The sequence below is a fragment of the Scophthalmus maximus genome, chromosome 21 (genome assembly GCF_022379125.1).
Source record: "Scophthalmus maximus strain ysfricsl-2021 chromosome 21, ASM2237912v1, whole genome shotgun sequence".
NCBI lineage: Eukaryota > Metazoa > Chordata > Actinopteri > Pleuronectiformes > Scophthalmidae > Scophthalmus > Scophthalmus maximus.
The window spans coordinates 9,349,683-9,375,717 of record NC_061535.1 but is presented as its reverse complement, the minus strand read 5'-3'; the positions used below and the strand labels follow the sequence as shown (position 1 = coordinate 9,375,717).

Below are 26,035 nucleotides of genomic sequence, written 5' to 3'. Positions count from 1 at the left end.
AAAGATGACAACATCATCATCATCATCATCATCATCATCATCTCCAATGTCCTGATACAAAAAGTGTCATAGAATCAGAATTAAGGTTAATGCAAGAACATGTGCTCATACAACATGTAACAAGAACAGACTTTATACATGTTTCTGTGCTGACTTCAATCTCAGCAATGAAACAAAGAAGTTATTAGAGAAATCATGTGTGTTTCATCCTCATGATAGTTTGATATGTCATTAATTATTACCACAAAACATCAGAAAAACCCCACTCCGACCCCAACAGTCTAACAAATAGGTTTGTCACCCAAATTCACTGCTAATCGGCTAATATGTCTGATGTTTACGACTGCTCAATACTGATAAAGATGAGGAAGTCATTTAAGATTCCATAATGATGTTTCTTCCACTTTTTCTCCAGATGTTTTTTTTTTATCTATGTAATCAAATAAAGAAAGAAAGAAAGAAACCTGAGAATTATAAATGCAGGTATACACGATAACTGTGCGATTTAAATGTTTATTGAATTCCCAATGGTCACATTGACAGTTTTTTTCCTCTCCATTTTTCCTCGAGCATCAGATGAAACATAAGTCATGCAGAGCCAACACAGTTTCTGGATCAGCTTTAGTGAAAACAATCAACCCAGGCCATTTATTTATTTGCTTTAAACTTAATGGAAAGTTATTTCTGCCTCCGCTCTGGGGACACGGCGGAAAAAAATGTGAGGGAAAACAAACTATCAGGGTCCGGAAGATCCTTGGATCCTGTTTAGTCTCCAGAGGGTGTTTACAGGGGGAATGTGGCTCTTTATATCTCTGTGCTCTGTAACCTCTGGAAGGGTGAAAAGTCTAAACGGCTTCGACGAATGGAAACTAAACTTTTATTTCTCTTTACTGGCTGACGTCCCTGGTACAAAGTAGGTAGGCTTGTTTTTTGGGGAGAAACAAAACACCCAATTGTTAAGTTTTCATGATTCATTTGAGGATTTACAGACGTAAGTGAACTGAACGTCTGCTGAGGGCGCCTGTGGCTCTTGGGGGGCCTCTGAAGACCCCCGAGAGTGCTTTAAACTGTCCCCCGAGTAAGCTTGAAATGTTCAATACACTCATATAAACATATTTATGTTTAAATGATGAAGCATTGACAATAGTCAATAGTATTGGCGGAGCCAAGGCAGCGGGGGTCCCCACATTAATTCTGCTTGGGGCCCACCTTGGGGGCTTATTTATTTCCAGAGAATCCAGAATCTCATCCAACAGATCAATAAAGCAGCGATTAAAACTTAAAATTATGAATCACACTGAAGGACTAACAGAGCGGAGACAAGTCCATGAATCATATAACAGAGTGAGGTAAAGATTATCCTAAAAAAACGAGAGAGGGTGAGTTTTGACCAACAGGAAGTGAAGGTGAGGAAGATGAAGACTGTGTGGAGGCCAAGCACGACCAACACTCAGCCAAAACACACATGGAGACAGACTGTGTGTGCTGCAGATGTACAGTAGCAGACTTACTGAATGTCTCTCCCGTGGCTTCACCGTCTGATCTCATCTCAGCAAAAGATTCTCAGGCTGGTTACGTTCAAAAACTGAAAAATCAACGTCTCATGTTATTAAAAAAAACAGGGGAAAAAAGATTAAAAACACAAATAGTAAATAGTTCATTAAAAACACAAATAGTAAAATAGTTCAGGCCACATGAAGATGGATCAGATGTCTGCACACTGAAGGTAAAACGTTGTAAAATCTTAAATACAAATTGCTACAATATTATTTATGTATTCATATTTATATTTATTTATTTTCATTTTTTCTGTAAGTGCGATTGTAGTTGAAGTATGTAGAGAGATTTCCATGTGATGTTTTGCAATTTACAACTTATTAGACAAAGACGTGAAAAGTGAGCTCCGGAGCCTCCCTGTGGCCAGTTGTGGTCACTGCATGGAAACAGGGATAAAAGACAACATGCAGTTTTTAGTTCATTTACATTTACTGGTATTTCCTGTTCAAAGTTACCACAGTCACTGTTAAGTTAAGTTAGAACAACAACTGTAACTTTTATTAGAGAACACATTTTGACTTGCCATGGTGGGAATACAGCTAATAACATTAAATATTGCTGCATTCGCGTAATAATTTAATTCCATTATTTATACTTTTCCTACTGTGCCATGTCAAAATATATTCAGTTTAAAAATAATGTAGCTGTTTACTGTATTTATGTAAGTGACTACACGTTTCCTTTGGTAATTAATCCTACTCTAGTATCTGAATGCTTAAAAACGTGGTATTTCTACTTGGCATTTCTATGGATCACATTAGAAAAATAAATAAAATGATCTAATATGATCTATTAATGTGTGTCATGAGAACTGCCCGTTATTAGGACGCTGTGATTAAGTTGGAAATATAGTTTTAATTCCTGTGTTCAACTGGAATCACATTTCAATTGTTGTTTCATTAGATATTAGTATAAATCTGCTCCACTGAGACATCTAGTGGCAAAACAGAAAACTACAAAGGCTGTTACTGCTGTTGGATTATTATTTAAGTCACACACCTCATCTTTTGATCTACTGCCTGTAAATGTTTACATGTGAGCTGCTCTCTAATTCATAAAGAGGTTTATGAGTTGTAAATAATAACATTATCATTGTGGACGAGCACCACACAGCAGTTATGAGCCATTAATAAGAACTAAGTTTATGTTGACAGGTTGTGAAAAACTGATTTAGCTAATTCTTCCACAAAACCTGATGGAGCGTTTGAACTCTCTGAAACGTAAGTTCCTCTTGCTGCCTTAAAAATCTGACTCAACAGAACTTTAGTCGAAATTATCAGTGAAGTTAAACAGTTCAACATTGATTTAAAAAAAGGGATTTATGTTCACTAAGTTCAATAGAATTATAAAGATATTATGTTTGATATTGTCTCTATAGTTAGTAAATAACTTATAAACACAAACAAATATTAGTAATCACTTTACACTATAAAGCCTTAATAAAATTAAACCTTTTGTGTTACTGCTTAATGAAACTATTCTATATGAGCTTCCCGCCATGAAGTCAGTTTTTTTAAAACCATTCTATGTGGAATGAAAATATTATTCTATGTTTTTTCATATTCCTCTACATTCATTCAAATTCATTGATTGCAGCTGCAGATCACTTCAGTGACACAATCAGATGATTGATGATGCTCCGTCTCTTCCTTTGGCTCAACTGATGAACTAATTAAAGCAAATCGTTGCTATGCAAGATTATTGATTCAAGTCATTTTAAGAGAGATAATAATAATAATAATAATAATAAAGGATCTAGCAAGGTTTTTGGTTTACAACGGCTGGGCTGAAGTTAATGGTGTGTGAAGGATGAGCAGCCAAATCATGTTATAAGTCTAATTTGCTCGTTTATGATAATGGAGACTAAGTGCAGTCGCTTATTATCTGAGACGTCCTAATGTTTAAAGACAAACATCATCACGAGTGACTGCTGGTGTTCTGTACGTTTGTCTCCTCATTCTGAGATGCAATTATACCAAACAATAAATAGAATAATTCTGACTAATTTCCTCTCAGTGTCCTGCCAAAATAAGACTGAGGATGTGGCATTACTTGAGGAGGAAAAAAAAAAAAAAATCAATGAAATTGAAGACCCAGCCTGATTTCACCTAATGACAGGCCGACGTGAAGACCAGCTGAGACTGAGTGCAGCTCACATCAGTTTCTCATTAGTGGTCAGCGCCCGCCCTTCGCTCTGTGCCATTATTTTCACCACTGATTATTTTAACCCCTGTCTACAGTGTCCTCACATTAGAGACTTTTTTTTTTATCTGCTTAAAGCTCCAGTCAAAAAGAATATCCACAATTTATTGCTCTGTAATTGACGAATGATCAAATAAATGATCCAGCTCCTTCATAATAAGATGCTGTTTATTTTTTTATATTTGGAAAAGGGAATGGCTGCGAGACGAAGACGGGACGACATGTCATCATTCACGTCACGGTGCTGCTGTAAAAAGTGCTCTCAGATGACTTTGATGCAAACAGATCTAGTTTCAAAGAGGTTATAACCCTTCACAGCACGACTGTGACGTCCAGCTGACCATGAGGTGGGAGAGAAGATAAATAAAAAAAATATTGAGTTTCTGATTCTAGATGACAACAAATATTCTCTTTTCTTTTTAAGGCCTTGCTGTTTATTCACTTTTTTTATTCCTACAACAGCAAAATTACAGAAGCAGTATTTAAAATAAAAGTCTTATTTTCTTATTCTTGTAAAAAAAAAAAAAAAAAAATTCTGCACAGAATCTGAATGACAGTACAAAACGAAGCGTTAATATGCCAAGTAGGAGGGTGGGGGACATTACTGTTGGAAAATCTATTATGCCTTTTTCAATAATGAAAACATCTCAATATCTTTACATTTCAGAATTATATCACATAATCTGAAACTATATATATATATATATTTATAAAAAGGATGAAAGAAAATGAACACGTTTCTTTTTTTAAAAAACTTTCTTCTGTTTTTTTTTCTTTCTTGGAAAACGAATGCTATAAACACATAAACCTCTTAAATATATTTATCAGTGCAACATTGTTTGTTTTGAGTCCACACTACAGTTTCCTTGTTCTCTATAGTTTTAGCACACATGGCTGGAGCTACAGTCTTCTTCAGCTCAAAGCGCAGACGGAACGGAGGAGAGGCGGAATCGGACAAGCTACGGATGCGTTTCACCACGGCACCACATACAACGCACACGGATGTAGAGGATCAAGTTTTTTGATTGTTTGATTGTGGTGGGGCAAAAAGGAAAAAAAAAAAAAAAAACAGAAAAAGAAAAGGTTCCAGGGTCCCATGGGCCCTTGTGCCCTGATAGTGTCACACTGAGTTCCTCCCCCCCCCACACTTGCAGTGTGTAACAGTCCCATCTGTCCATCTGCAAACAAGAGACTCAACAGAGATATTGTCCACCCACCCACCCCCACCCCCACCCACCCCCCCCACCCACACACCCACACACACACACACACACACACACACACACACACACACACACACACACACACACACACACACACACACACACACACACACACACACACACACACACACACACACACACACACACACACACACACACACACACACACACACACAGAGAGAGTCGTCCATTTCACCTTATTAAAAAGAGATTGGAAAAAAAAAAAAACTTCGCTACAAGTCCCGTCAACCCCTCCCTGCAATGATTTCCTCTCCCGGGGGGCTTTGACAGGGTCAAAGCGAAAAAAAAAAAGTGGTCGGTTCTCTCGTGAGTGATGATCATTAGTGAACTGAGCAGTCGTGTGTTGGTGAGGAGGCGGACGAGGCCCGGTGACCTGATTCAGGTGATGCCACTCGATCCTCCGCTGCACCAGTGACCCGTCCTAATGACATCACGCTCTGACATCACAATGTTATGGCTGCTACACGTGAAACACGTAAAAATAAGATTTTTTTTTTGTCCGTGGTGCCGAGGGGCCTTAAGCTACAGTACGTTTATGTGAGAACGATACAGACGTGGGGGTTTATCATGGGCCACGCGTGTCTGGCTAAACTAATGATAGCACCATTCCTCAGTTTGTGTTTGTGACCCCGCGGCTCCCACCGCGAGGGGAGTCAGAAACAAAGTGCATTCCAGCTGCATCGTCCAGACAGCACTCCTTCAGCTGGACAACCACAGTGATGTGAGCAGGGGACGAGCTCCTCTAGGTCGCTGCTAACGCAAAGCGAGGAGGATTTTTTTTTTTTTTGGTAAGCTGGCAGGTAGTTCTTAATGAATAAATAAAAAACTGGGCCATCGACACAAGCGTGTTTGAGGCTATTTGAAAGATTCTGGCGACCAGTCGAACTCAAAGCAGAGATATGATGAAGAGAAGAGATTGGCCAAGAGGGAGAGGGAGAGAGAGAGAGACAGTGTCAAGTCAGCTTCTTTTCTTTTCTGACCTTTTGACTCTTTTGTTCTCCTGTGGGTTTTTTTTTTTTGGGTGTTTCGATGACAGACGGCTTGAATGCACGTTGAAGCTGCTGTACCATCAGCATCACAAAAATTTTGCTCGTCTGAGCGAGCAAGATTGATCTAAAGCGATATAATCTAAAAAAGATTTAAAAAAAAGAAGGAAGTTACACTGCACAAAACAGTCAGAAGATTGTATTTACACACAAAAACACACAAACCCGTGAAAAAAGGGATACTGCAGCTTTTTTTTTTTGCTTTTTTTTTTACCTTTTTACTTTCTTGAAAAAGGGCAATAAAATATATTAAAACTTATTTACAGTGTGTGGTTTTTGGACAGAGAACAACAACGACGACAACAACAAAAACTTAAAAATAAAGCGCTGTGATAGATTGTTATCCTGTTTTGCAGATATTTATAAGATAGTGTGCCCCTGCTTCCTGTAATCATAACTTAAGCCATATACAGTAAAATAAAAACTCAACAGAGGAGACCAACCAAAACGTACTAAAGGCACTGTTAGAACCATACACTGCCATGAATGGAGCCCTCACTTGAGAGTGGTCGGGGTCAAAGGGGAGAGAGTACATGTCTCAGGGTCCGGCGGACACACCCTGGGGCAAATCGACACTTTTGCCAGATATGGTTCATTTAAGATTTTCGATACGTCTCTTTCAAAAAGTTGAAAATATACAACAGCCTTCATGAACTGATGAGGAAAAAACAAACAAACGAAGATTTCTTTCCCAGAAAAAACGATAAATACTTTAAACATTATTAATAAATTGGTCTCAGCACCAGCATCCGATTGTAAAAATGAATGAAAATCAAAATAGAAAATTAAAATATCATCTAAATCATCTGTACATATGTTTTTTTTCTTCTTCTTCTGTAGTTTATTTGTACACAGTGTCCCCTACTGGTAGGTTCTTTTTATACTGCAGCTCCTGAGAAAAGCGTGGATCAGTCCAAACCTCCCCACTGGATCCTGAACCTGTCCCTCCTCCAGCGAGTGGAGGGCGTCGGCAGTCCTTTTGAGCGCTAGCCCGCTCTCGCGGGTGCGCGAGAGGAACGCGCCTGCAGCCAGTCTTGTGCAAGTTCTGCGAGCTCTGCACGTCACACAGTCACAACCGGTGCGCTCGGTCCCGCCCTCAGGCCTCCGAGTACGAGCTCTGTACGTTGAGTTTGTCCTTCTTTAGCTTGACGCCGTCCACCAGCTCAAAGTTATAGTTCTCCAGGGCCGATAAGTTCCTGTCCGACATGGCGCCGTGCGAGCAGGCGCAGTACAAGACCACGCCACAGATGGCCCCCAGGAAGACGCCCAGGGCGGACATGGCGATGATGGTGATGAGGATGGGGTCGAGCGTCTTCAGCATGTTGCCGGCGCCGCTGATCTGGTTCGTCTCCACGAACACCGGGTATTCGGTGATCTCTTCGACTGTGGGGAAGAGGAGAACGAGATGTGAGAACAAAAAAATGTGACGGGGTTTTTGAAGGAGGAGGATCCTTAAACAACTTCTCCTCAGTCTTATTTGTATCACGTGTCATGCTTCTGTATTCTCTTTGCATCTTGGTTTTTTCATTTGTAAATCTTTATGACAGGATGATGATTTGAGGAGGACTCTGTCGTAACTTCCCCGTGCTTGCACAATGACAATAAAGTTATTGAATCTAATGAATGTTGGTGACTAAATCCTCTGCGTGGAGTAACTTACAGACTTCATTGTCCTCCGGTAGCATGGGCTCAGTGGGTACGTCAGGATCTGTCGACAAATACATTTCTAATTATTACATTGCGAAAGATAACGAGTGTACAGTCATATTTCACAACAACAACTGAATGGAGGTATTCTTTCTATGAACAATTAAGCGCCACACCTTTACAGTCCGTCATGCTGAGCCCATTGAGAACCTTAATGTCATCCACAGCAATGTCTCCCCAGCTCTTTCTCTCCACCAGACCTTCGATCACCACCTGAAGGTAAAGCACACAGTGACTTTTCGGCAACCTTTTCTTGAAAGAGCGCAAGTGCAATGGCAAACAAACAAGTCACAGACTGAAAAAAACAAACATGCCAGGTCGAAACCCCGAAATCCACGAGAGTTTCCCTTTACCTGATAGGGTTTGTTTGTGCGCGGCACAAAGACGCGACCTTCTCTCCAGCGGTTGCCCTGGTGACCGCTGACCATCCACAGCAGGATGTCGGCCGGCCCGTCGTCCGTCTGTTTGCGCTGCTTGATGTGCAGCGTGCCAATGTGCGACCCGAACATGTGGTACCAAAAGGACACGCACAGGTCCGCGTCCGGGGAGCTGACCACAGGGCTGACCAGCCGAGCGACCTCGGTCTCTGGCGGGCCCGTCGCCAAGGTGTAGATGAAGTTGCCTGATCCTCCTGTGGGACAAGAGAACTTGTAAAACTGACAGACACTTCAGCGTGGACTGTGTCAGATGGTTGCTTTTTCCCCCTCCGCTTACCTGTGTGATCCATGTTGGGTCCCGTGTTGAGGGTGGGGGTGCCGCTGGACTGGATCTGCCACCTGGAGCCGGTGTCCTCGGACGTCCAGCTGCAGAAGGACGGATCGTTGGCCCAGCCGAAGTCACAGGCAAACCACAGGAAAGCTGCAAAGACAATGAACGACAAAGGAGATCAGATTTAATCAGCTTTAATTCTCCAAGAGAGAATTTGCAGAGAGCTCTGGGCTTATACGCGACAATGACCTGAGAGCAGGTCTACAGGCTACACTTTGGCTAACAGTGACTAACTGCAAGCAGTAGAGGGCAGCAGAGATCTATGGGACATGAGCTCAGAGTCCCACACAGCACCTCAGGAGGACGAAACATTCTGGGACGGAAGACAAGTTACAACCACGACATGAGACGGACAGAGAGAACCGTCAGCGTAGGCCTCATCTTGACATTATACCTCGGCTGCCGTGAATTATCTCTTTTAATGAACGTAACGGGCGACATAAAGTGAATGTATGGAGGGACGTGAAGAACAGACAAAGCACAAAGACGTGAAGATGGGGGTCTGGACACGGTGTCCAGTTGACGAAAGCAGAAATCATAGCAACCCGCAGAGAGCTCAGGATTTTAATGAGAGCGGGGACTGGAGGTTCGATGACAGCTATGGCAACGGTGCCAGGGCCCCACTCCCAACAATGAAATTCCCCGCGGACACACGCCGTGCTGAAGAAGTCCCCGTGGAGACGAGAGAATGTGTGGGAGCTCGGGCGTACGTGCTTTTCAAATTGGATCAAGAAAGACCTCCGAAGAACACAAGGGAGTGAGATGTTTGGCGTGTTAGCCACGGCCTCAAACTTCAGCTCGGGATGACTTCAGAGATACGAGGAGGCGGCTTTCCAAGCGGCACGCCGTATAAACCAATATTCCCTCTAATAATGGGAAAGTTTTCACTAGTTTCTGCAGGCAACGGCTCTATTTACCCATTAAACACAAAGGATGGAATTCCCACGTGGAGACGAGTTTCAGATGCCAAGACACATTTTTCACAGAGAAATCCCATTACCAATTAAAATGGCTATGGCCTCTTTTTTTTTTTTTTTAAATTCTTGTGAGGCTTCGACCGAGGCGACCAACCAGCTCTGGATAATATGAGCAGCCATTTGAAGAAAAGAAAAAACAGCCTTTTTTTCTATGACGAATGCCAATGGAAACTACATCCTGCGAGATTAGGGTGTTCGGCACGCACACACCCACTCAGACATGGACACACGCGCACGCACGCACACACACACACGTATATATAAACAGATTTGATTAGCATGCATGGTTTGAGACTCTTGAAATGAAAAGTGTTTATATCTGTTTGACGTTTGGTTACATTCATATTCTCACAAAACACACACACACACACACACACACACACACACACACACACACACACACACACACACACACACACACACACACACACACACACACACACACACACACACACACACACACACACACACACACACACACACACACACACACACACACACACACAAATATTGTAGCAGACAGTCCACAGAGCAGGCTGATGGAGTGACGGGGGCTGGGTGGAGCCTATGGTCCATTAGCCAAGGTCAGACTGGGGCTCAGCCTCTCAGCTGGCTGCTGCCTCAACAACCTTCTACAAGAGACACCACAATGTGTGTGTGTGAGTGTGAGTGTGTGTATGTGTGTGTCCCTGCATGTGGGCCCAGAGCACACCTAATTTCCTGTGGTGATTTGCATTGTGATTCCTGTTTTGTATTATACTGTGTGTGTGTGTGTGTGTGTGCGTGTGTGTGCGTGTGTCAGTGTCGGCCCAGTGATTAGTGATTATGCTGAGAAGGCAGCAGCAGAGCCCCAGTGCTAATCATCAGCAACCCCCGCATCACACACCGTCCCTCACCCCGTCAGCGGGAGCTTCTCAGGCCCATGTCATCAGCTTTAATAACAGACACACATCAGATGAGAGAGAGAGAGAGAGAGAGAGAGAGAGCGCGCCTTGGAGCTAGCAATAATTTACAACTTCTGTGTGCTTCATAATAAATATATGGACATTTTACTATTTACTCTGTATTTCAGAGTTCTGGCATCACGTTAGGTGCTTAGCGAGAACCGCAATCTTTCTGCTCACCTGGGATGGTTTCCACTTCGACAGTCGTGGTCCCTGGCACTGTGGTAACACCTGTCACGAAAAATGAGCACAGTTAGTCTCACCTGGCATGAAGAGAATCTCTTCTTATTTATCCGCACTCATGCACCACATGTATCCATTCTAACTAGATTTCAGCTAATCAACACATGCCTTGTCTTTTTCCTCATTCCTGCCTTTGCCCTCACTCGGTATATCTACCCCAGAGCACTTGGGTATAACTTTCAAAATACGCGACTGAGACGGTGCCGTGCTCATCGCTGGAGACTGCTGGTTAATGGGCGCGTGCGGGCAGAGGTGCGGGTCTCAGAGAGTCACTGGGTTAGTGGGAAATCAGGCCAAGAGGAGCAAGTGGAATAGACGGTGCAGCAGGACAAGGCAGGTGAGGGAAAAGAGAGGCGCAGTGCTCGCTTTAGGTTTGGGAGCAGGTGTGTCTGCAGATGTGCACATCTAGTGATCTCTGGTGCAAGTGTGTGGCAGAGGAGAAGGTGGTGGAGCTAAACAGAGCTGTGTTCATGCTGGCGTGCGCGTGAGTGCATGCAAATGTGCTCAGTCGATGGGATAGATTAGCCGTGGAAGTATCAAATCAAAATGTGTGAGAAAGAGCGGCGACATTTGATAGAAGAAAGCAGGCAAAGTGTGAGCCAAGAGAGGAAGAGGGGGCGGGGGAGTGGTTGCAGTCTCACGAGGGCGATGTTAGCACCTGTCACGTCGTAGTCATCACCTGTGCCGCTGTGGCAGCTCGCCTGGTCGTCGTCGCACTCGTCTGAAGGAGTAGTGCTCGGGACTATCGTCGTCGGCGGGACCGTAGGGGCTGCGAAGGTGAAGGAAGGAGACGGCGCAGATTAGCTTTCAAGTCCAACACAGAACGTACAGTAGAAGCTGGAGGCTTGAGCTGAACAAAACCACCACTTCTATGTGTTCCCTTGTTGTTCTGATCTAATCAGAAACTGGGGCTTCGTCCAATTCGTCCCGCTGAGATTTAGAGAGAAATGCTCTCATTACATTGATTTCCCAGATGCCTTTTTCCAAAAGCGACGTACAGTAAAAGTGTTCACACGTTGTAGGTACAACAAGTGAGATGCCATCAGAAATTTGAGGTGAATTCTTACACAAATAAACAAACATCAAAAGTGCGATCGGCGCCAGATGCAATGACCTTGGCGGAGTGCTGGCATGGGGGTGCAGATTTAGTCTGGATGGGTGGGTTCAGCTCGCTTTATGGTTATTCTTTTTTTTTTTGCACGCTGGGATTTAATGCAGGCCTGAGCTATTAGCATCCACGTTTTTATCAGGTTTGCGGAGATGTGGGTGTATAAATAGAGCTGAAGCGCAGGCACCGTGCTTCAGGCTTGTGCGGCTGAAACCGAGAGATGCAGAACCAGGGCTTGGGATTGGCTATAGGCAGGGCCCCTGGCTGCCACAGTGGCCTATCATTATGGCTAGGTTGCACTTGGATGTGGGCAAGGCCCTAGATCCATGCCACACTCCGCTGCCGCACAGCCGTCCTGCAGTGTGTGTGTGTGTGTGTATTTGTGTGTGCTTACGCTGACTGAGTAATGAATGGGCTTCCCCAGTGCAGAGGGAGGAAAAAGGAAGAGGAAAGAGGTCGGGGAGAGAGAGAGAGAGAAAGGCAAACTGCCTGAAAAATGTATTTTCACAGTGTCTGTGTGTGAGATTGTGAGTGTGTGTGTGTGTGTGTGTGTGTGTGTGTGTGTGTGAACCAATAGTCTCGCTCTCTCGCTTTGCGGGATGAAATATGAGGAAGATCAGCCCCTGTCAGATTCAGGGTGGGTAAGGTCAGGGATGGGGTCAGCACTGCGTCAGGGGAGCCTCTCACAGAAATGAGGATTTAGCCCTCCTACTACTTCTTGCACTCATAGACACACACACACAAACACACGCTTGTGCACACTAGTAAAAGCACCTGTGTGTGTGTGTGTGTGTGTGTGTGCGTGCGTGCGTGCGTGATTGTGTACACATGCCTGTAACCACATGTTTGGCATTGCGGTTGCTCTCTGTGTATATGTCTGTGTGAAGTATGTGTGTGTTTGGTATTAACACTGAAAACAAGCATTATCATCTGACTAAAGCTCCCGGTGGGAGTCCATGAGGCTTACAACGGAATGGGCCTCCCTGAAATCCAATATGTAAATCCACTTAGGGGCTAGTGCGCTACGCGTACTCTGAGCTGTATGTGTGCTGCATCAGCTTCGAGAGACACAGATAAAGAGCACGGGGAAAAAAGAAAAAAAGAAATAGGGGTAATTTTAAAGATAGCAAAGTGTGTACGGTCTTTTGAAAGAAGAAAGACATGCGATGGGGGCCAGGCTGCACTAATCCTACGGGGCGGGCGGGCTTTCATTTGATCCTCTCTGGAAGTGGCTGGCTATAGGGGCAGCTTTGATGTCACGGAGAGACAAGACATATGTCCCTTGTAGAGATAAAGAGCAGGAGCTGGACAGCTGTGGGCTCGACACAGGGAGCCCCTCACACACATCTTTAAATAACCCGAACTGTGGCAAAGACATGGAGCGCGAGCTACTCGCAGCCATGTCATTAGGTGGGCTGATAGATGGCTCACCTGCGTGTGTGTCACCACATGTCAGATGCAAACTAATGTGAAGGCTTTCGTTATCGTGGGTATTATTCTGACTAAAAATCTAAAAATGTAATCATCAAGGTGAGTAATGTCCCCACCAGGAGAGAGAATATTACAGTTATGCTTTAAAGCGTTTAGTCATCAGGCTGGGGGGAGACGACGTTTCACCCTGGGTGGTGACACTTTCTGCTTTCAGAGAAATCAGTGCGACAGGAGGAAATGTCACCGCCACGGAGAAAAACGGTGCCGCCACTCGTCTTCTTTGCGCATTTCACTCGCCGAAACTTATGCAATAGATACATAATGCAATGGATTTAAATAGGTATGTTGTTTACCTTCAATCTCACAGCCCAGGAGCTCGAGTCGCAAGCCCATGCCGGCAGGAGTGGCCCTCTCTGGGTATATTCTGATGAAACGGGTCAGCAGGGACTCCACTGTCCTCAGCTCAGGAGTGTCGTAGTTGCTATTCCCTTCAAATATCTGAAAAGGGGACAAGGAGAGGAGGTGGAACGAAGAAGGGCAGGGAGTTAAAAGAAAGACCTTTATTGTTGATAACACCACTGCTGGGGGGTTTGATTAATACAGCTTTCCAAATGCAGATACCCCCGAGGCAGACGTATTCCTGCCTTCTGAAGACTACAAGTGGGTTGGACGGTTGGCCTGCGCCAGGTAGGTGGAAAGACGGGAGAGAACAGAGGATTTCACCAGATCGCTCTCGTCTTGCTGACATCTGAAGCACAGCCGAGGCGGCTCACGCAGGGGGGCCGGTGGCAAAGACAGCACGGCACGCGCCTCTGTCAAACGCGACAACTTTCAGTTCCTTCAACTCGGCCTCAGATCCTCCGCAAGCGGAACGGGATAAATGAGGGGAAAAGGAGGACGAGTGCAGGGTGTGAGGGCCGGCGAGCAAAGGAGGAGATGGAGGATTGATGGGATCGGATTAATGGGGGTGATCACGTGAAGGAGCCTGGTGAGCTTCAGATGCTGGGAACCTCTTAGAAGAGGGGAGAGAGGCGGCTAACTAGGACGGACGGGGGGGGGGGGAGGGTATGGATCCCCTTGACTCCCTTCATAAATCAACAATCAGCCCATCTGGATCAGATTTATGCCCTGTCAGGGACGCTTGTAATTGGGGACGGGCTGTTGTAGCTCTTCTTGGAGGTTGTGTGTGCGTGCTTGTGTACTGTACGTGCCCGTATGTACAGTCTCTGAGCAAACGCGTGTGCACGCCATGAGCAATGTGTTGGCATGCGTCTTCGGAGCGTGCAGTGACACTGGCAGATAAATCTTTGGGTCACTCCGCTGCGTTGCACCATCTTTCCGCCCTCGTCTTTCCCCTTCCCTCTCGTCACCCTTCCTTCCTCTCTGGAGAGGTTTCACCGTCCACTGAAAGGGTTGAACGGTGCAAATGTGTGCGTGTGCCGCACAGAATACAAAGCAGGAGGAGAGAACTAGGAAAAGGACTCTGCGAGACATGAGATGCTTATCCTAATGTGATTCAAAGCACTGCTGAAATTGACTCGACTGCTGAATGAGTCACAACTGCCAGCGACAGCGCTTTGGTGAAAATTGACTACATGCATCAAACTCAGAATCCATGTTCATGATGTATCCGAGAGCCATTTTTAGAAGCACGTAGTCAAACGCTTTTCCACGAGTCAGAGGGTAAAATGTGAGATCTATCGAACCATCAATCCCAGCCCACTCCCATGAGGAAACTTTGGCAACACATAAAGAAATCATCGAGGATTCTTTGGTTATACGATTTGTTGGCAGACCAAAACAAATATTTGGAAATCCCTAAGTAATTTACAAAGTTGCTGTAGCACGAGCGAAAGAAAAAACACCCACCTTTGGCTTGTTCCCAGTCGAGTCCGACACCATCCTCCAGTCGGAGCCGTTGTTGCTGTAGCCGATGCGGAACTTCTTCATGAAGACTTTGTTCTCGCGGTGCTTCCCCCCCTGGATGATCAACCCCTTCACCAGCTTCTCCTCGCCGAGGTCCACCTGCAGCCACTCGCTGGTGTAGGGCTGCGGCTGGGGCAGCAGCGTCCAGCCCGTCCTGCTCGTCAGCAGGCGAGAGTTCTCCGGTACCCAGCTCCGGTCTGTGTGGGAGGACGCGGTGATCTGGCTGTCGGTGATCAGGCCCGACACCATGCCCAGCATGCCCGAGCATGGGTACTCTGAAAGACAAGAGGGGAAAGGAATGGGTAGACGATGGGTAAACACGCAACAACTTGATCTAGACCCAAGGGCTTGATGTGCAACATCATTTACCGTGCCGCAAATGCAGTTTGGCGAACTTGAAAGTTCACAGAGTAGCAGGAGGGACAGTGAAAGTGAGGAGGACAATTTCCCAAACTCTTTGTAATGTTCCTGTGATCTTTCCCTCTATTCTCTTTCTCGTTCTCCCTCTGTCTGCAGATCTCATGCATACTAATTCCTCTGCCTGAAGCGGTTGTCTCCAGGCAGCCAATTAAAACCCTCCTCTCGGTTGGTGCTTCCACCTCCTGCATTCTGGGAGCGCTTTTTTCCCCTTTTCATCTCCCTTATCCACCCCCTCCTCCCTCTATGGACTCACATATACTCGCGCACAGAAAACACATTCTCTTTGTGTTTTATCTGCAGCTGCAGTCATCTACCTTCTACTCCGCAGCTGTCAACATCTGTGAGACTGTCTTTCAACACCTCCTGGGTTCAAACTTTCCTCTCCTCCTTTCATTCTACTTCTGCCATCTGATATATCTTAACTCTCTTAGCATCTTTAGATCCAGCCATTTGTTCTCCTAAGAGAGGCGGCCGTTTAATTTTTTCTCCTCATCCTTTCTTCTTCGCGAACATCCCTTCACATACTGCAAAGACCTTTTTGACTTTCCACATGGTTTTCCCTTGCTTTGCTTGCTAGGTTGCTGTTGAGATCCTGTCTAATGAAACGTTATTGACTGTAATGTTTCAGTTACCCAACAAGGACATGAAGATTTCTCATTAGTAAAGTAGCATCCCCTCTTTGGCACTTGGTTCGCATAAGATAAAGCTTTTTATTTTTTTTTTTAAATTTGGATATTACATTTTCAAGGATTTGTTTTCACACAGACAGTCAGACTGCTTTAATAAAAGGTAGGGAGGCACAATCATTGCCACGGTTTGTGAATTATACCGTCTTTGAAAATTCTACACAGATTTTGTGTCCCTTGGGTGTAAAAGTGAGTGGTGACATTTTAATATCAGTGTCAATAGATATACTGCAATTCCAAAACTGACATTTTTATACAGAATACTGAACTACATTGTTCGACTGGCTGCAGTTTGTGAAGCCAAGTTGACAACACAAATGCTTCTCCACGTCCTAATCACCACCAGACGTCTGACACTTAGCGTCTTGTATTCGGGGCTAAATCCTCCTTCTCTCTCCTTTGCAAACTTTTTCTCCGGCACTCAGTCCCAAGACACTGAGTCAGGGACCTGTGGTAAGCAATAACATATTTACTATCTGGCTCCCACAGAGGGATAAATCTGGCCATTATTACAGCCTCCTTGTCTGTATGGGACAGAGTGTCCACTGTACCGCTGCAGGACTCAACAGCGGAGCTTGCATCTGGGAAACGATTTGGAGAACAAGGCTTCATTCAGACTTGACTTTCTCTGTCTCCGGTTATCTGAAGCTGTTCCTATGCTGACCCGTGGGATCCTCTGGTCCTGCATTCTCGGGGAAAAAAAAATCTGAACTCACGGCACAAGCGCCATCAGTGCCGAAGCCTTTAGCCGAGATCTGTTTGGGAGCGATCACAGGAGCTAGACTGTGGCCCCGCACACTGACCATCTCTGAAGTCTGCAGATATGGGAGAAAGGTGTATGCTTGTGCTCGGGGCCTGATCTGAGTTTAGGCACTCGGGTAACCTCCCTGGGTCATCCGGGGGCTGGTAATCGACTTCAGCTGCGATCACAGAAGCTGCCGAGATGGCACGCACGCGGCGACACACCCAGAGCAACAAACACGTGTGTTTTTGTGGATCGCGAGCGCAGATATGTGGATCCGTGGCTACGGCGGGCCACATATAGGGTTTTGGGTGGAGCATCAGTGGTTCATCACAGATATTTATACCCCAGGGCATATTTACAAACAACAGGGCGGCGGTCCTTTTTTTTATTATTAATGTGTAGTTGTTTGTGTCACTAGGGGCACGGGACCGTGTATTTAGGGAAAAACATCTTGCAACATTCTGGGGTTCATCTCCTCCCCTTCATTAATGACTGAGCCATGGTCTTAACATCTGAATTGTTTTGTAGCGCTACACCGCTGTTAAGGCTGCAGCACTGTTCAGGAAAAGTTAAAAAAACAAAGTCTATCCATACTTCCATCATCAAAAATTCTCCATCACAGTTCTGGTATAAGAGATTCATAACTTAAGGTAGAATGGACTGAGTCAATGAGTTTATGCAGTCTTCCAAGAGCCTCCCCAGTTGCCCTCCCTCCCCCCGACTGCGCTGCTACCACGCAGCGGAGCTGGCAGTGTCTTCAGAGCACCCAGGGGTGCTGACGTCAGCATGGAGGCCCTGTGGTGACTTCGATCCTGTGATGTGTTTATGATTCTGTGCGTCGGTCTGGTCGCGTGCCCGAAAAACACGCCCCAGCTGCAACCCTGCTGTGCCCGCAGTGGCCTGCGCTACTACATGAACACACACACACACACACACACAGACACACACACACACACACACAGACACACACACACACACACACACACACACACACACACACACACACACACACACACACACACACACACACACACACACACACACACACACACACACACACACACACACACACACACACACACACACACACACACACACACACACAGTATGTAACGCATAACTTCATACACTCGCTGAACTCAAACAGACTTTGCATGTGGCTGACTGCGTCTAATCCTGACCCTAACTTTAATACAAGGCTTAATCCTGAACTCACAACATTTACATACAAAAGGCTATTTTCTGTGTTTTCCGCCCGGGCAAGATGTAAGCACTCATTAGCATTTAATTCACCTCCTCATAAACCCATGGAGGTGCAGACAGATGTGCTAAAACCATATGAAAGTGAGCCACACGCATACATATACATACACAAACACACACACACGCACACACACACACACAAACAGACTCATTAAAATAACAACAACAAAAAAAGCAAAGATGAGAAGAGCTTTGCCAAAATCAAAGCAAAAGACAGACTGTGGCTAAAGATGAGGCTGAGACCAGATCAGCGGGAGGGGGGGGGACCACATCGAGCCCACCCAGCTCCAGCACTCTCTGCCTGCCAGCTGTTGGCTCCATTTATATTGAATGAGCTACATCTAAACATGGGGTAGCATAAATAGGTAATCCTCCCTCATGTGCCGCTGCTCCATTATGCGGCAGCTCACTTTAGCCTTAGAGGAGGACTCGCACAGAAATAGAGCTTCGTCGTATAAGAAGGGAAGGTGTTTGTGCAACTGGGGCCGGGGATGGGAAGTACCAACATGCTGCAACAGGAGGAGAGCTGAACGGGCGTCTGTGGCATCATCTGATTATTGCATTTGAAACGGTTCTGTATTTAATTAGAATATAAATCAGCGTTTATATAGTTTTTTTTCCATGGCAGCTGTATGCAAATGTTGAGCTGATGTGTGTGTGTGTGTGTGTGTGTGTGTGTGTGTGTATGCATACGGATCAGCGGGAATCTCAGAAATACCAACCTGATATCTTACATCCATACACTTCGAAGCGCAGCGCGATGCCTGTTTCCCAGGTAACAGGACGGATCCGAAGGAAGCGTGTCAGCGTGGGTTTGGGCAGCATCGTCTTGGCAACGTCTGTTGGGTTGGTGTTGCCTTGGAAAACCTACGAAGGAGGCGGAGGAAAAGGCAAATCATTGACAGCAACGCGTCAAGTTAAAATTTCATTTTAAAGAGCCGAGATTCATAGCTGGAGCCGAGCCCTTGCCTTCATTCAGTCAACGTACTGACACAAGAACTAGAAGAGGAAGTTTAAATGAAACAAAACCTTTCTACATGAGACAAATATCACATAAAACCGTTGGAAAGTTGGTTCCGCTGACTGATAAATAGTTTCCCCCCGTCACTCCTGACATTTACGGCACTTCCTCTTGCGCCACATGTAGCAGCACAAACATGCCAACGGTGTTTGTGACCGTGAAACCTGAGGCAGTTAAATGTAACATTGACAGGACCAGATTGGCTCAAGATGCCCTCTCGCGGTCCCCCCAGTTCCAAATCCGGCGGACGTTTTACTGCAGTGTCTTGTTTAAAGGTCAAGAGATGTCACTGTTCTCCCCCGGGGACAGTTGACAGTTTACCAGCAACATACGAAGAGGCCGCCCGGCCACCCAGCCAAGCAACTCCCCACAGTCCTTCACGGTTCATTCTGGGTAATTGAATCACACCGGTGACCATATGACCTCCTGACCTGCCAGACACAGTAGCTATGCAGCAGAGGGGAGTCCGGCTGAGAGGAGCAGGAGGAACAGGCAGATGAAGCAGCACTGAGCAGTACTTGTGAAGCGTGTCACGACGAGTCTCTTCTCCACTCACCAACTGTAAAGTAGCTTTTTTTTCGGCGCTGTGCTCAGACGCCTAACTGCAGACTCAGCACGTAGCTAATGGTGCCCCTCCGCACAAAAGCACTTTAGAGTCCGTAAAAAAAAACGCCGGCCGGCCTCACCATGGCACCTTTACGCCACCACTTTACAGAAGGGACTGTGTACTTTGGAGAGACCATAAAAGAATCAGGCCTTGGGGTATATGTGCACAGCAGCACAAACACGCTTGTTTGGAAGCTCTGTTGCTGTTGAGAACTCTTGTTTATTGTTTTGTTCCACTTGTGGCCTCGCACTCCTTCACTCAAAAACGCCTTGTGGTATTTACACGTCACACGACCTGAGGACTGTCAGACACACACATTGCCCCGCTGACCCTCCGGACACCCACAGCGGAGGGTGTGTTTGCCTCCACATGGACAAAACCTGGTCTGTTTGGCAGGCTGATCAGCAATCGATGGTTTTAGCTCTGTCACGCTCCAGTCAAGCATGCCCTCCCCCCCGTCCTTTCTCCTCTTTCCCCTCCTGGACCCACCTCTACCAGCTGCTCAAACATGACAGCCTCTCCTGTTTCTGTCTACTCTGATCCCCTGTAACCCCGGTTTGTCAAGTCTTTTGTCAGCCTTGATTCTTTTACAAGTTGACGGGAGCCTGACATAAAAACGGTGGCTGCATTCTTTACACAATCCTCCCAGCAACTACTGCAGATCCGTATTGGCGCTTCAGTCTGTGCTGTAAACACTATTTATTTACACAGATGGTGTGAACGTTACCATGCCGAGCAAAGCGTATAATTGCATGTTGGGACACAAGTACATATAGATGCGTATTCCAACTTTTGTTGACTTTAAAGGCAACTTGGACCACACCAACTTTCAATTCATCCTGCTGCTTTAGTGAGATGGGATATTCCAAATGCAGCTGTTGAGCTATTTTCATTTTCTAGATTTATTACAAAAAGGTAGAATCTCCTACCTTTTGTTTGGAGCCTTCCTTCAGAGTGATCCAGTCCTCTCCATTCGAGCTGACGTCCACCTTGTAGGACTTGACGAAGTAAGTCCTCCGGGTCTCCTGGGAAACGGCGCCCTGGGTACCGATGGCCGAGACAAACCGCAAGAACCCAAGATCCACCTGTGGAGGGGAAAGACAAAGACACAGAAGCTGAGCCAAAAGCTGCGAAAGATGACTCTGATGATCTGTTGTGAGAAAATTCCACAGTAGCTTTAGGAAAGCCGAGATATTCCATCGGCACTGAGAAGGACACTGACAAACTGGAGCAGAAACAGCTGAACAAAAATGGTCTTTTCTTTCTCAAACGCATGATTAATTTTTGAAGAAAAGGCTTTCAATGCACAGTTTGTATTAATAATACACTGACAAGCTGGAGAGTTCAAATATAACCCCCCCTCCCCATTAGAATCACCTCTGGCCATAGTCTCATCAGCTGCTACCTGGAATTTAATAAACAGCTATGAAATGATATTCACATTAATGAAAAAGACACAGGATGACAATCTAATTTCCTGAGATGGGAGACAAGGGCTTATTGGATAAAAGTGAATGTTGAATAAAACGGATTCCGCAATCACATTATCAAAATCAGCCAGGAGGAAAGAGAGATACACACTGAATATCAAATATATTGGGCGTTTTAAAACATGCAGGGCTTTATAAAGTAATCATGAACTGCGGTGCATTAATGGAGGCTTTTATGTTTTCACAAGGAGGCAGCCGGAGGCGGCAAGGTCAGAGAGGCACGAGAGAGAGTGTCTGCATATACGTCTGTTCCGTAGTGGCATGTATATATTCTAATGTGAGTGTGTGTGTGTGTGTGTGTGTGTGTGTAGCATTCAGAGCTGATGCTGGGCAGAGAAAGTATTTGGTTTGGATCAGGCCTGGTCACGCTTTGTTCATCACATGACAATCACTGCCAGTAAAGAGAAAAACACTAACACGCACTCTTTTCTATATGTCACAATGGGACTTAAAAAGACCATGGCCATGGAAAGAAGGTCAGTTACCGCTGGTTCTGGGACACAACCAGCCACCAGCAATAACAAATCGGTTTCCATCTGACCTCTGCGGAGGCTACTTAACCCCGTCGTACCATCCCCTTCATCCATAACTAAGAAAAAAAGCATGGGTGTGATTTGTAACCGACTGTCAAACGATGCTAACTGAAGCAGCGGGCTTAATCCTAACAAGCGTTAACACCGGCTCTGACAGGCAGAGCTGACGTTAATGAGGTGGAATGGCGTTGCATGCAGGCGCCACTAAGGCAAGCGAGCGATGCACGGAGCCGGGGCGTTAGTGGAACAGGTTTTCCGAGATCATGATGAGAGACAAGGCCTTTGATGCTGACGTGAGATGGCTCTGATGGATGGCGACCAGAGTTTTGAGTAGATTACTGAATCGACTCGGGGGGGGGGCGGATAGCATCGGTATGTGCATGTGCAAGGGTGTGCAAAGACGGCGACAACAGTCAAATCCTTTATGTGAGCGTGAGCAGACAGACGAAGTGGCGTGTGCATATTTGAGAAAATCAAAGCCAGGTTGATCTGCCTCCAAAACAGCCCCAGCATGTTAAAACCATACAGTCGGAGCCCGCCAGCTTCGCCTGCCAACCTTATATACAGCACTTTACCACACTTAATGACTCGGAGCAAAGAGTAGGAAAGGAACATCTGCACGCCACGGAGCGCCGGCCATTCCTGCTCCTCAAATTCACTTTCAGAAGTAAAAAAGAGATAAACAGATGGGAGCAATAAATGAGGTTCCCCCAATGCTTTTTCTCTCACTGTCTCTTGGCCACTCAAAGGATATGGATGGATGGAGACTCACAAAGAAGACAGTCTCATATAAAGACTGAATACTTTTGTTCCTGTCTACAGGCTCAGTGGGCTTACACAGTAAGTCACAGATTTCTTTTGGGGGTCCACAAATAGAGACAAAATCAAATCCCCGTCAGCTTCAGATGGTTCCCATTTAATAACGCCGGAGCTGAATTCCTCTCTGTTGGGTAAATAGCCGTACAGTATGTGCCAGCACTGGATCGGGGAAAGCACAGCAGATCGCAACGAGACCTGAGCTCGCTTAGATTAGCCCAGACAAGTCTTTAACATCTGCAGTCAAGTAGCCGGTGATACTAATTTCCAATCTGGACCAATGGAAAAGTGGCTCACTAAGAAAGCTCAACTAAAACAAGGTCTAATAGAAAGTCTCTGCCTTGGGATATTTTTTTTTTTTTAAAGGATCTCATTAGATGTAATGGAGAGGAGGAGCCTCTGGGGATGAAATGAGTGGCGAGGCTAATTGGGAACCCTCATGGGTGCTCAGACCTAAACAATCTCAGGGCATGAGCGTGCGGAAATGTGGCTGATTTGAAGAGGGGTTGGACTGATGTATGACTTTAATCAATATTCTGGGCCAAAAGGTTTTTGGCCAAATAGCTCAAATCCTATGCAGCTCGAGTCCATCAGGGTCACCCGTGACAAGAGTGTGCGGGACGGGAAAAGACGAAAGAGGAACAACACAGAGGAAAAGAGTGAGAAAGAGAAAGAGTGAAGACGGTCGGGTTGCGAGGGGAAACTAGCCGCTGACAGCGACGCCTTGGAAGATGTGAAGGACAGAGCCGCCGGGTCTCCTGTGAAGAAGTGCACAGACTAGATCAATTTCACGGACAAGGGCTGCTAACAGGGCGTGGGTTACGGGCGAAGCATGATTTATTAATGGCCGCTTGTTAGAGGCAGAGGAACGAGGCCGAGGCCTGCGCTCACAGACTGAGGTTACACGGGTCAGGGCGAGAAGATGTGCTGCCGGGATACTTGGATGCAAAGCGCAGACCATCCCGCACCACAGAGACCACTGTGAAAACAAACAGGCCCAGATAATGATTACGAGCGGGACTCCCTTTTTATCGCTGCAGCCATGAACAACACAACCTGAACTATATACATAAACCGATAACCAACAATTACACATTGCCCACAGTGCACAGTGGCTTTGGGGTAAATATATACTTCTCAGATGATAAACCATCAAGCTCTGAGCGGCTGAATCATGCTTAATGGGTGATGTAATCGCTGCACTGAGAGGTGGGATTTATGAGTCCTGATCTAGCATCTGTAGGGACATGTCTCGATTCGAGACATTGCTGAGCCGACAGAATGAAGCTCCACATTCACCGCACTGTTATCCCCCCGTGAGGCATGGTTGGACTCAGTCCCACCTTTAGACAAATGACAGTATACATACTGGGCATGCTGGTGCAAACTCATATCTGGAGGACCACAAACAAACACATAAACATGCCAGGCAGGGCAAGAAAGAAATCCCCCGGACTTCTCGGAATCTTTCCACAGAGCAATGGCACGCTGATACGTGGGCAGGACTTCAGTGTGTCCTTGTCACGGTCCAAAATTTGTTTGACTCTGTGTGTGTGTGTGTGTGTGTGTGTTTGTGTGTGTGTGTGTGTGTGTGTGTGTGTGTGTGTGTCCGTCCGTGTGTTCTCTCGCTCCCTGCCGTGAGGCAAACTGATGACTCAAAGTCTCTTGCCTTGCAACAGCCACAGGTGTACATGGCTCCAGTCGTTTCACAGTCTAATGAAACCAGAAAGGCAGAAAAAGAAAAATAATTATCTGGCTCGGGCTTGTAACATCAGGTGCGCTCGCAATTAGACCCACTGAAAATTCACATCGGGCATTTGAGAGAAGTGCTCGAATTGTGGGCATCAATGATGAGATTGATGAATCAGAAAATATACTTTAACTTTCATCATTCCTTAACACCAGTGGCCTTTGTGGCCGTGGTGTGTGTAGGTCTATGTGGTGGTTGAGTGTATTGTCTCTGTGCTGTGTGACTCAGTTTTGCAGCAAGGCCACATGATATGCATTTGAGGGTGAAGCCTAGTCATTGTTGTGTGGGTGCGGCGAGGAGACATGCGGTCTATAAGGGAGGGGTATGGGGGGCAGCAAGGGCTCAAGAGCTCTATCTCTTGCTGCTTGATTGCATTATAATTGAGTTGCCAAGAAGTTGTATGCAGCAAGTCATTCTCTGAGAGAAGTTTACCAAATACGTTTTTTCTTTCAGTCCATTTTTCTGCTTCCAACGGAGGCTGTGTGTGTGTGTGTGTGCGTGTGCGTGTGCGTGTGTGTGTGTGTGGGCTGCTGGGTGAATAACCAAGGCCTCAGGGGAAAGAATTTATTACTTTTCCCTCCTCAAAACCAACAGCAAGAGAAATGCCGAGGGTGAGAAAGGAGGAGGGGGCAGCGCTCCTCTGTGCTCCAAAGTCAAAGAGCAGCTGGTGGAACAGAGACAGGCCGGAATCATCCTGGCTCATCAGGTTAGATGCAATGTAAAAAAAATGTCCTCTGTATAGTAATGAGGGGAAGGCTTCACTTTTCTTTTGTGAGCTGACGAACACACACAGTCACTTTACGAGGCAGCTGAAGAAACGCGTCTCCGTTCAGAAATCACCTCACTAATTTCACCTGCAGTACCTCGGTGTTGGTGGCTGGAAGGGTTTTGGAACAGCTCCATTACCTGAACGTGTAATTAATTCTCCTTTCATGAAAATTGTATTACCCCGATGCTGCGGGACCTATGAGCTCCACTCTCGACCTTCCATTTATCACAATACTCACCTGACACAATTACAGTTTATTTTTAGCCCCCGACACCTCTTTGGTGGCATTAAATTATGCATGTCTTCCTATGCGCCGATCATCTGTTTCCCTGACAAAGAGGGATGTATAGGTAGGGATGATAGATATAATAGAATAAAAGCTGGTTTGTTGTGTGTGTGTGGCGTGGGCTCAGGGTTGGGTATGTGCTGTTGCATGATTAATGGTTTCAGTCCCAGCTGTTAGCGGAAGGATTCCCAACAGTCTGGTTTCAAGGTTTGCTTCTGTGTGAATCATCTTAAAGAGTTTAACTCCGGCATCATTCCCATCGTTACCACACACAGAGACGCACATGACTAACACTCTGAGTAATGATTATGAAACCGAGAAACAGTGATCAGGACGTAAAAGAGGGCGACCTGGAGGTATGTCACGTCTGGAAGCGGCTCGATGACCCAACCCCTGGATATATAGCCGAAGAGGTCCGTTAAGTGACGAGGCTTTCAGGCGTCTCCCTCGTCTGCAGCGCAGACACTGAAAACGGCACCGTAAACGACACTGATTA

General features: G+C 45.9%; 1 protein-coding gene across 4 annotated transcripts in view; it reads right to left on the bottom strand.

The window, feature by feature from the left end:
- Window positions 1–5,740: 5,740 nt before the first annotated feature.
- Window positions 5,741–26,035, bottom strand: part of nrp1a (neuropilin 1a) — a 166,709-nt gene continuing 146,414 nt past the window's right edge. For 3 of the 4 annotated variants that reach the window (XM_035619378.2, XM_035619379.2, XM_035619380.2), the window contains 11 exons: window positions 20,825–20,980; window positions 18,990–19,134; window positions 15,097–15,428; window positions 13,581–13,725; window positions 11,347–11,457; window positions 10,626–10,676; window positions 8,471–8,614; window positions 8,110–8,387; window positions 7,873–7,969; window positions 7,710–7,757; window positions 5,741–7,432 (listed from right to left, as the gene is read on the bottom strand). In XM_035619378.2, coding sequence (XP_035475271.2) covers window positions 7,146–7,432; window positions 7,710–7,757; window positions 7,873–7,969; window positions 8,110–8,387; window positions 8,471–8,614; window positions 10,626–10,676; window positions 11,347–11,457; window positions 13,581–13,725; window positions 15,097–15,428; window positions 18,990–19,134; window positions 20,825–20,980 — 1,794 coding nt within the window. In that variant the 3' untranslated portion in view covers window positions 5,741–7,145. The remainder of the gene's footprint in view (window positions 7,433–7,709; window positions 7,758–7,872; window positions 7,970–8,109; window positions 8,388–8,470; window positions 8,615–10,625; window positions 10,677–11,346; window positions 11,458–13,580; window positions 13,726–15,096; window positions 15,429–18,989; window positions 19,135–20,824; window positions 20,981–26,035) is intronic. The other variant, XM_035619382.2, reaches the window with a different exon arrangement.